Source organism: Scyliorhinus canicula, chromosome 9 (assembly GCF_902713615.1).
Source record: "Scyliorhinus canicula chromosome 9, sScyCan1.1, whole genome shotgun sequence".
Classification (NCBI taxonomy): Eukaryota; Metazoa; Chordata; class Chondrichthyes; order Carcharhiniformes; family Scyliorhinidae; genus Scyliorhinus; species Scyliorhinus canicula.
The window spans coordinates 71710277-71722455 of NC_052154.1; the positions used below are offsets into that span (position 1 = coordinate 71710277).

Here is a 12179-nt window from a genome sequence, read left to right on the forward strand (position 1 = left end):
ACATCTCAACAACAAGGACACCTACGTGAGACTGCTGTTCATAGACTACAGCTCTGCCTTCAACACCATTATCCTGACTAGACTTATAACCAAACTCAGCAATCTTGGACTTGACCCCTCCTTGTGCAGCTCGATCCTTGACTTCCTCACCAACAGACCGCAATCTGTCAGAATAGGCAACAGCACCTCCTCCACAATAGTCCTCAACACCGGGGCCCCACAAGTATGTGTGTTCAGCCCTCTACTGTACTCCTTTACACACACAACTGTGTGGCAAAGATTTAACTCCAACTCAACCTATAAGTTTGCAGGTGACACGACTGTGGTGGGTCTTGTCTCAAACAACGATGAATCAGACTACAGAAGGGAGATACCCATATTCATGGCTCCGAAGTGGAGATGGTCGATAGCTTTAAGTTCCTGGGCGTCACCTTCACCAACAGTTTGTCCTGGTCCACTCTTGTTGATGCTACAGTCAAGAAAGTCCAATAATTTCTCTACTTCCTACGGAAGCTAAATAATTCAGCATGTCCGCATCGGCCCTCACAAACCTCTACAGATGTGCCATAGAGAGCATCCTATCTGGCTGCATCACAGTTTGGTATGGCAACTGCTCGGCTCAAGAACGCCGCTGAACTCAGCCCAGTGCATCACACAAGCTTCCCACCCTCACATTGATTCTGTATACACCTCACGCTGCCTCAGGATGACACAGCATTATCAGAGACCCCTCCCACCCAGGCTTTGCCTTCTTCCAGACCCTTCCATCAGGCAGAAGGTACAGAAGCCTGAAGATCTGCACATCGAGACATAGGAACAGCTTCTTCCCCACAGCTACTCTCCCTCAATGACTCTCCCTCGGACTGATCTTTTCACTATAAGAACACTATTCACGATGCCCGATGGTGCTCTTGCTCATGTATTTGCTTTGTTTGGCCCCTTGTTCCGCACTGTAACCAATCACTGTTTGTCGATGTACCATTTGTCAATGTACTCTGTTGATTGTTCTTTCTTTGTCTACTATGTACGTACTGTGTACATTCCCTTGGCCGCACAAAAATACTTTTCACTGTACTTCAGTGCATGTGACAATAAATCAAATTGAATCAACTAGCAAAGAGAGATTGATGACCGGGTTTGGGATTTAACACAGATTAATTTCTCCTTTGTAGGCAGGGTTTTGTGGCTGCCCATCTTATGCCTTCATTAGCTGCATGCCATGAATGTAGGGCATGTAAGGAACCCTCTTGTGAATCCTCATTGGACTCTTGTTTCTGTTTTAATTCCTGTTCTTTTGGCTGTTATAATTCCTGCACCTGGGCATTGTTGGGGCCTACACCTTTAATTTAAAAAAGCAGTAGCTGTATATGCTGACATCAGTGGTTACACGTCTTGACAGACTTGGCTGACAGCTAATCGGCTCCTTTCATTTCCCAGAACGTGGCAGATTCTCGATGTGGATCGGTCTGGATTATTCTAGAATGTCCTGCTAGTGACTGTTTTTGCTTTCAGTTTGTTTGGGAACTGCAGAGCTCCTTTTTAAGCAGAATCCTTTTTAAGTCTCTCTCCCAGAAGAGAGGAATTATCTCTGAAATCTTAGCTAGAACTTCCTACAGATTCACAGAGCAGTTAGTGAGTACTCAAAACCTGAAGAGAAAGCTGGGGAAGGGGAACTTTCCAGAATACTGTCCCATTAAAAGTACCAGACCACTCAAAGATCTCCCGATAACTGCCGCTCTGATATTTTGTTTAACTGATACAAGCTGCTGATGAGTCTGCTGAAGCTGACCACATATCAAGAACTGAGCAGTCCTGACGTGTATCTTTCAAGGGTAAGGCTCAGCTCAACACAAATTAGAGTGTGCCCCAAAGGAGATCCCATAGCCTGAGAGTCCGGCCTGAGTGGTCCAACGTGAAGATCCAAACCAACCAATGGTTCAAACCTCACATTCTGAAGGCATCATCGCTTCCAAGGACATCAACCCCAGCAGCAAAGATCCTCAAATCTTACAAACCTCTTATCCCTGTTATATTTGAACCATTCCTACCCCTTCTGTGTGTCTGTCTTCTGTGTGTCTCGGTGGAGGCTTTGACAGGGTTTTGGGAATAGTTAGACTAGTAGACCATTGTTTCCATTATATGTTCATCTTTTACTCTTGTTATAAATAAACAGTTAATGTTTTATCTATACGTCTGGTGCCTGTAACTCATTGGAGAAGTCAAAGGTTAGAGACCTCAGGAAAACACACAAATTATTGGTCAATTCCCCTGTGTTGGGACTCCAGGGTCTGTGAGGCTGGAACTGACCATGCACTCAGCCAGGGTGTATGCAATATAAACCACTCTTGCTTCTGAATGCAGCAGTGACAACAGGCTCTAGGAGGTGGATAACTGAAGGTTAATGGAGTTAATCTGACCATTACTTTCTGGGTTCTTATGAGTGTTTACTTTCTCATCAGGGAGGCGTGTGCTTCGACCTCACAAAAATGGATAAAATTGTGGAGCTGAACACGGTAGACTTTGATGTGACTGTTGAACCAGGTGTCACCAGAAAAGGCCTTAATGACTACCTTCGAGGCAGCGGCCTCTGGTTTCCAGTTGGTAAGTTTGGTGAAACTGGTTCCAAGACACTAGCAGAGGACACTTGACCTCACTGCCTTGTGCAGTTCATAGCAATCTGTAGAACTATAGAACTGATAATGCTCCAATGACCGGTCTCACTAACCCCCCCCCCCCCCCCCCCCCCCCCCCCGCCCCAATCAAGCCTCCTACCCGGCTCAGGCTTGGAGGGCCGAAGGACCTGTTCCTGTGCTGTACTGTTGATTGTTCTCCCTAGATTAAGGAGTAGTCCCTCTGGATTGGAAAATTGCATTTTTAAGACAGTTGAAAGGTTGAAACCAGGGAATTACAGACCGGTTAGCTTAACATCTGTGGTGGGCAAATTGCTGGAGTCTATAATCAAGGATAGGGAAACTGAACACAATTAAACATTTTGGTTTCAGCATGGATTCATGAAGGGAAGGCCATGCCTGACAAATCTCATTGAAATTTTTGAAGAAGTAGTGGACAGGGGAATGTCTTTGGATGTTATTTAAATGGACTTCCAGAAGGCATTTGATAAAGTCCCCCAGAACAGATTGTTAACTAAGGTGGAAACACACAGAGTTGAGGGCAAATTATTGACATGGTTAGGAAATTGGTTGAATGGCAGGCGACCGAGAATGGGGATAATGGGTAAGTACTCTAATTGGCAGTATGTGATGAGTGGTGTATCACTGTCTGTGGGGAGTCTGCATGTTCTCCCCATGTCTGCGTGGGTTTCCTCCGGGTACTCCAGAAAGACGTGCTGTTAGGTAATTTGGGCATTCTGAATTCTCCCTCTGTGTACCAGGCGCCGGAATGTGACAACTAGGGGCTTTTCACAGGAACTTCATTGCAGTGTTAATGTAAGCCTACTTGTGACAATAATAACATAGAACATATGGTGCAGAAGGATGCCACTCGGCACCGACCCACTTAAGCCCTCACTTCCACCCCATCCCCGCAACCCAACAACCCCTCCCAACCCTTTTGGACACTAAGGGCAATTTAGCATGGTCAATCCACCTAACCTGCACATCTTTGGACTGTGGGAGGAAACCGGAGCACCCGGAGGAAACCCACGCAGACACAGGGAGAACGTGCAGACTCCGCACAGTGACCTAGCAGGGAATCGAACCTGGGACCCTGGCGCTGTGAACCACAGTGCTAGCCACTGTGCTATTGTGCTGCCTGCAGCTTATCCTCACCAGTCTCCAATGTTCACTGTATTGGCACTTTGAATTCAGAATCCTTTAACAAAACACACCATGGTCTTTCCCAGATATCTGATTCCTTCTCCTTCACATTCCTGTGCAAACCCTCTTCTCCTCTCCATCTGGTCTTCCCTTCCCACTCCAACTGTTTTACTATTGGTGCCAGAGCCTCCAGTCATCTAGGACCTGTGCTATGATGCACCAGCCCAGGGTGGCAATCCCGTCTCTGAATCAGGACGTTTTTGGTTCAAGTCCCACTCATAACACGAGTGTGCAAGCTTGGCTAACACTCATACAGTACTGGTGGAATGCCGCACTGTTGGAGAGGTACTACCTTCAGATTCAATGTTAAACCAAATATCTGATCTCTCAAAGGATATATCAGATTTCACAACACTACTCAAAGATGACTCAAAGATGGAGGAGCTGCCCCAGTGTTCTGAGCAATAGTTATCCCTCCACAACTGTAAAAAGAAGTTATTGCTATCTCATCTTATAATAATCTTCATTGTCACAAGTAGGCTGCAATGAAGTTACTGTGAAAAGCCCCTAGTTGCCATATTCCAGTGCCTGTTCAGGTACTCAGAGGGAGAATTCAGAGGGAGAACAGCGCATCTTTGGACTGTGGGAGGAAACATGAGCACCCAGAGGAAACCCACGCAGACACAGGGTGAACGTGCAGACTCCGCACAGACAGTGACCCAAGCCAGAAATTGAACCTGGGACCCTGGAGCTGTAAAGCAACAGTGCTAATCACTGTGCTACCTTCTGCAGAACTAGGAAAGGGGAGTATTTGAATAGCTCTTTTAAGACTCAGCACAAGCATGATGGGCTGAATGGCCTCCTGAGCTGTCAGAGTCTATGATCTCATTGCTGTGTGAACTGCAGTATTTTCCCACATTATAATGGTGGCTGCAGTTCAAGGAGCACTTCATCATACAGTATCTTCGGACATATTTGATTGTGAAAGGCATGAATTCAAGTTCTTTCTCGATATGGTACAGTGGGCCAGTCCTTACAAATGACCACAGTCCTGTCCTACACTGTGCACTGATACAGGAGACAGGGCAGTGATTAGAAAAACATTCCAAAGTACACCTGACACACTACACTTTGTACAAAAATGCCAGTAAACTATAGTTCAACTATTTTAAGCAAGGATACAGCAAGCCAGCAATCTGCCTTTAATCGACCTCAGGATATACATGTGGACTTTGGGGACTTAAAAGAGACAGATAACATTACACGGAGCATTAGCTAAATAGCAGTATAATATACTGTGTGTTACCTGTTGTGATGTCCCTTTCATGTCCCAGTGTCAGCCCTGGATTAGTTTGTAGTGCTCTCACCCCAAATCAAAAGTATGACGCCCTTCAGAAAACAAAATCGAGACTGATGTTCTAGGAGAGTTTTGAGAGAGCCAGTTTCAGATGAGATGTTAAACAAGGTCCCCATTGCCCTCTCGGGCGAATGCAAAAAACCTCATGGGACTAGTTCAAAGAATCATAGAATCCCAACAGTGTAGAAGGAAGCCATTCAGCCCATCGCGTCTGCACCGACTCTCTGTAAGAGCACCTACCTATCCCTGTAACCCAGTAACCATGCCTAACCTTTTGGACACCAAGGAGCAATTTAGCATGGCAAGTCCACCAAAATTACACATCTTTGGTCTGTGGGAGGAAACGGGAGTACCCGGTGGAAATACACGCAGACACAGAGAGAAAATGCAAACTCCACTTAGTCACCTGAGACTGGAATTGAACCCGGGTCCTTAGTGCTGTGAGGCAGCAGTGCTAGCCACTGTGCTACACTGCCGCCCAGAATGAGCATTACCTTGCCCATTATCACCATCCTGTTTGTGGAAGCTTGCTGTGCACAAATTGGCTGCTTTGCCTCCTACATTACAATAGTCACAACACTTGGAGAAATATTTCATTCTGAAGTGCTTTGAGGTGTCCTGAGGCACTACATCAATGCAAGTCTTTTATTCAAACAAATTATCATCCCACTTACAATGGGTAGAACTACAGAAGATTTTTTAATACAGTCACAAAAGCAAGTCTAATTTAACACAAAACAAAACAAATTTATTTGCAAATGCACCCTCCTGTCATTACTGGAAAAGCTACTAAATTATCTTGTTTGTGAGATTTTTCCAAATACTGATCGGATAGTTTGCAGTCATTGGGTATTTACACAACGTATGGCTTTGGTCTGCTTAGTGTCCAAAGATTTACACTAACTAATCTCATTTGTCATAATAATATAGAGACATTTACAGCAGAGATTAATGGCTGCTTCTTTTTTCTAAAAAATAAACAAACTAGTAACTCTTCTTTGGCATTTCCTTCTCGTTTATTTCCTTGACTCAATCTCAACCAGCATTAAATTATCATCAAACTTGTAGTCCTTTGAGAAATAAAAATGCAAAAGTCCTTCTAACTGTCAGCTGTTCTGTGTCAAGACGGGTAAACAATCTGTGGCCCACCTCTGGCCTCGGAAGTTCATGCAGAGGTCAAACTCAATACTGCCTGGGTAATAAGTACAGAAAATGCTGGATAAACTCAATAAACGGGTGGAGGAGTGAGCTTATATAGGGTGTTCTTTCAGAGAGCCGGTGCAGACTCGATGGGCTAAATGGCCTCCTTCTCCACTCTAGAAATTCTATGCTTCTAAGCCTGGCAGCATTTGTGGAGAGAGACCTGCTTGGTTTATCCAGCAGTTTCTGTTTCCATTTCAGATTTCCAACATACGCTGAATTTTGCAAGAAGCAAAATATTTAAGAAGCAAGTGAAGTATAATTTATAAATTTGTACTGATGCACTTTCAGAGATTTCATTTGTGAGCAACAAATCATTTATTTACAAGGATCTACAGGAGCAGCAGCATGCCTCTGCCAGAGAGAATCCTCCTCCTGGGTCATATAGGTGAGATGACCCTTACTCTGCTGTGTTGCCCTTAAAGGGACAATCACCACAAGTTTGTTTGAGAATTAATATAAGAACTAGGAACAAGGAGCAGAAGGAGGCAATTCAGCTCTTCAATCCTGCTCCGCCATTCAATCAGATCATGGCTGATCTCTTCCTGGTCTCAAATCCTCCTCACCACGTGTTGCCCATTTCGCTTCAACCCGTTTGTTATCAAAAATATATCTATCTCTTTCGTTAAAACATTTAAATAACTCAGATCCCACCATACTATGGGGCATCAGTTCAACAAATGCACCACCCTCTGCGAGAAGTAATTCCTCCTCAGCTCAGTTTAAATATATTAAATATATAAGGGTACACTCAGTCTCCTGGCGAAGAAGGCAATGTTCTGCTATTGTACAAATGGCAGTGAGACTGTCATATAATTCGATGTAAAAATAGAGAGGTCTGCAGTTGTTTTAAGTGCTGCAGACTGGATCTGTCAGCAGCAATTGGAATAAACTTACCAGACTCACCCTGCAACAGTTTAACGGCAATCCTTTATAATTATGATGTCTAGTTTTTGGCTAATGACGTTAAAACTCCAGGAATAATCAATTCAAGGCCAAACAGTGCACATAGAACACTAACACGTTGACCGTTGATAGCTCAACGGTAGCACCAGCGGCAACTTGCATTTATACAGTGCCTTTAATTGCCCGAAATACTTCACAGGAGTGTTATAAAACAATAATTGATGCTGGATCACATGCGGAGGTTTAAGCGCAGGTGACCAAAAGCTTCATCAGAGAGGTAGGTTTTAAGAAGCATCAAAAATTAAAGTGAGGAGACTTCCAGTAACAGCGATGTGCTGAGCGGACACACATCAGGTGGCTCTCCTCCAAACCAGAACCAAAAAGGGCACTTTTAGTCGCATTTTGCCCAAAATTCGAAGACCGATCTATCTCAACGGCAAACGAGAGCTCGAGGGGCCCCAAAGATAGCAGAAGTGGCGGAAAAAGCCATGGGCAGCAGAAGGGCGAGGCGGCAGACCAACGAAGCAAAGGAGCCCCAGCCGCCCAGGAGAGAGAGACCAACTACCCGAGCATCAGCTCACCCGCACCACCTGGAGGCGGATGGAAGAACTTCCTCATGAAGGAGCTGACTGCCATGAAAGAGACGATCAGGACAGAAATCAGGTGGCAGTCAAGGTTGTGGCGGCAGAGGCGATGGCCACCATGCCAAAGGCTACGATGGGCTGGGGGAGAAAGTGGAGACACAGGCAAAGACAATCCCTGACCTTGAGACGGTCAACGATGGACCAGAGCGACAAAATCGTCGCCCTGAAAGATGGAGTGAAAAGGTTGGTGGCGGCCCAGGGAAACTTAAGGGGAAAGTTGAAGACCAAGAGAACAGGTCCCGACGACAGAACATTCAGATCGTGAGCCTGCCGGAAGATCTCAAGAGCAGGGATCCGACGGGCTATGTTGCCCAAATGCTGGGCGACTTAGTCGGTAGGAACAACCTCCCCAACCCCCTAGAGCTCGGATCGCTTAGGTTGAAACCCAAAGCCTGGGGAGCAGCCGAGCGATCATCGCAAAGCTCCAACGATACCAGGACCGTGAGAGGATCCTGCGGTCGGCGTGTCAGACAAAAGCAAGCAACTGGGTGTGATGATATGTATGAAGCAATTCTGTGCAATTGTACATGACCTCCGACCACCGGATGGCAGTGTAAACCCACCACGTGACCCTGTGTCTGGGGAGTTGAGAGTAAGTCGTGTTGGTGGATAGACGTATTTTGCAGTAGCTCTATAATAGTTAGTATTAGTATTTTGTTATTTTATTTATTCTGGTTATCTTTACCACGCAGTTTTATAATAAATTATTTAAACTAGATGTTCTGCAGTGCATCATTCATATCGGCCAGTCTACAGAACATGACACTGGGAAGGACATAAAATCCGTATCTACCAGGACATTGAGGCAGACCTAGCAAAATGAAGGGCCGAGTTCAATCAGGCAGCGGTGAGGATTGTGCAGAGAAGGACTGTGAGAGGGAAAATCAAAGACTCATAGGACTGTAAGCATGTTTGCGCGGGATTATGCTGCCTCGCTCTGATAGTAAGGGGAAGACTGAATCGCAGAAGGAAGCGAGGACATGAAGGCAGGTGAGAGGTTTGGCAGGGAAAACGGGCAATCAGCGGGCATAAGGTAGGGGCTAGCCCAGCCCTGGGAGGGGAGCCACCATACTAGCAGAAATAGCTAGCACAGGAAGACCGAAAGCAAGGGGGACCGCAACACACCTCCCGGCGGGGAGGGAACGCCTGGTCAGGGGGAGGGGAAAGCACAGGGGAAGACAGGGAGATGGCAACCTAGGAAGGGGGTTGGGGGGCGGGGAGAATAGCACAAAAGAAATAGAACTGGGAAAATGAGTTGATTTTCGCACGGGTTTTGGCTGGTGAGGAACGGGCTGAGGAAACAAGACTTTGGAGGGTCCCTGGGCAAAGGGAAACCCCGAAGTGCAGGTGCACACCCACGTGGCGTACACACAGTTGGCAACCATGTTGGGTGCCCCCTGGACAAAGGGAAATCCCGGAGCGCAGGGGCCCGATCTCATGATGAGAATGGTGACCGCAACTATTCTGGACAGCCCCTAACAAAGGGAAATCCCGGAGTGCAGGGGCGCATCCACCAGGTATGTATGGTTAATCCCACATGAGCGGGGGGACTGAAACTGGGATTTAATTACCCTGTGAAAAGATCCAGAGTCATCGCCCACCTAAGAAGTTTGAAGGCCGACAGTCTTCCTGCCCAAGACACACCTGACGGAGAAGTCCGACTGCGGGTAAGAAAGGGCTGGGTGAGACAGATGTACCATTCATGCTATGGGATGAGGGCTAAGGGAGTAGCCATACTGATTAATGTCGACCAGGATGGTTACAGACCAAAGGGGACGGTACCTTATGGTCAGCGGTGTCCTGGTCGGGATACCGGTAGTCCTGGTAAATGTGTACGTACCCAGCTGGGATGACACAGATTTCATTAAAAAAACCATGGTGGAAATCCCCGACACTGATACGCACCAACTAATCATGGGGGTGGGGGCGACTTTAACTGTGTACAGGACCCGCTGACGGACCGATCGAAACCCAGATCGGGGAAAAGGACGGGTATGACTAGGGACGGGCAGCACGGTGGCGCAGTGGGTTCGCCCTGCTACCTCACAGCGCCGCGGTCCCAGGTTCGATCCCGGCTCTGTGTCACTAGTTATAGAATATATATATAGAATATATATATATTCTATAACTAGTCACACAGAGCCGGGTTGTGGAATTTGCATGTCCTCCCCGTTTTTGCATGGGTTTCACTTCCCCCAACCCAAAGATGTGCAGGCTAGGCGGATTGGCCACGCTGAATTTCCTCTTAACTTGAAAAAATGAATTGTGTACTCTAAATTTATAGGGGCTGTTTAGCACAGGGCTAAATCGCTGGCTTTGAAAGCAGGCCAAGCAGGCCAGCAACACGGTTCGATTCCCGTAACAACCTCCCTGAACAGTCGCCGGAATGTGGCGACTAGGGGCTTTTCACAAAGCCCCTAGTCATTTGAAGCCCCAAGCAACAACTGATCGACTTCATTTGAAGCCTACTTGTGACAATAAGCGATTTTCATTTTTCAGGGAGCTGGGACCATCCATGGAGCAGATGGGGGCGGTGGACCTTTGGCGGTTCTTACACCCCGTTGAGAAGGAATTCCCATTCTTTTCACTGGTCCACAAAGCGTACAAGGATAGACTTCTTTGCAGTGGGGAAAGAGCAGAATATTCCACGATAGTTATCTTCGACCACGCTACACACTGCATGGACGTGAGGTTGGAGACAGGCCGTGCCCAACGCCCCATGTGGAGGTTGGACACGGACCTACTGACCGATAAGGGCTTCTGCCAGAAAATATCACAAGCTATAGGTGAGTATATCATAAATAACCAGAACGAGGAGATCTCACCTTCCACATTCTGGGAGACACTGTAGGCGGTGATTACAGGAGAGAGTATAGCCAACAAGGCACATAGAGACATGGAAGAGAGGGTGGCCAAGCAACAACTGATCGACTTCATTCTGGAAGTCGACAGAAAGTACTCCGAGACCCCAGCCATAGAGATTCTGGGTTCCTTCTATAAGAAATTTGCCGATTACAATATCGGTGTCGTGCAACAGAGAATTCCGCCCGGGATGCACTCATGGTTTCCCTGGCGGAGTGGATGCAGACGATCAAAATTAATGGACTGCCGAAGTTCCTGTGCCTGTTTAGATCCATACCAATCTTCATCCCCAAGGCTTTTTTCCACAAAGTTTGTGTGTTGGGGGGGGGGGGCAGGAACCCAAGAATCCCCAAGACAACATTTCAAAGGAGGAAAAACATGGGCGGCTTGGCCCTGCCGAACCTACAGTATTACCATTAGGCAGCCACAGCCGAGAGGGTGAAGGGATGGATACGAGAGCTAAAACTGGAATGGGTAAGACTGGAGGAATCCTCCTGCAAGGGAGCGACCCTCCAAGCCCTTGCCACGGCGACACCCCCCCCCCCCCAACAAAGTACACATCCTGTCCAGTGGTGGCTGCCACTCTGTAAACATGGAACTAAATGAGGCAGCATTTCGGATTAACCGGGATGGCCCCCATGGCCCCCATCTGCGGCAATCACAGATTCCCACCACCCATGCTTGACACCACATTTTAAAAATGGATCGGAGGGACACTAGTTGTCAGAGACTTTTACATAGGGTAGAGACTCATGACCTTGGATCTGCCGACAGGACAGAAACTCAGACACCTCCAAGTTAAACACTTTCTCTGCAAGGAGACAGCAAGTGCTCCAAGAGACCTACAACTGGAGAAACTAATAAACACGGACTGTAACGAGGGGGGAAACTGCGGGAACGTATACGGACGGTTACTAGATAGGGAAAGACTACCACTGGATGAAGCCAGACGAATATGGGAGGACGAATTGGGGACGGAAGTGGGTTGGGGACTCTGGAGCAAAGCACTGAATGAGGCCAACTCCATCTCCTCCTGTGCCAGACTAAGTCTCATGCAGTTTAAAGTGGTGCACAGAGACCACCTAACCAGAAATCGAATGAGCAGGTTCTTCACAGAGGTGGAAGACATGTGAATGTAATGGGGGAAACCATATGTAAAAAGTGGTGTAAATAAGAAACAAATTTATTTGTAATTATCAGACACACTTGAGCCGTTACTCTATCCAAATTGGAAAATACCAATAAAAACACTTTTTAAAAAAAAAATGTAAGTGAGAAGGATGAGTTTAGCTAGGGAACTCTGGAGCAAATGGCCTGAGCAGCTCAAGGCATTGCCACCAATGGTGGAACGATGAAAATTGGAGTAGCACAGAAGGCCAGAACTGGAGGAGCACAGAGACGTTGGGGTATTGTCAGGCTGGAGCAAGTCATAGA

The 12179-nt window shown here is 46.9% G+C and overlaps 1 protein-coding gene across 2 annotated transcripts in view; it reads left to right on the forward strand.

Annotated features, from left to right (window-relative positions):
* Nucleotides 1–12179, forward strand: part of LOC119971414 (probable D-lactate dehydrogenase, mitochondrial) — a 78753-nt gene that overhangs the window by 10128 nt on the left and 56446 nt on the right. For both annotated transcript variants that reach the window (XM_038806900.1, XM_038806902.1), the window contains exon 4: nucleotides 2460–2601. In XM_038806900.1, the coding sequence (XP_038662828.1) occupies nucleotides 2460–2601 (142 nt within the window). The remainder of the gene's footprint in view (nucleotides 1–2459; nucleotides 2602–12179) is intronic.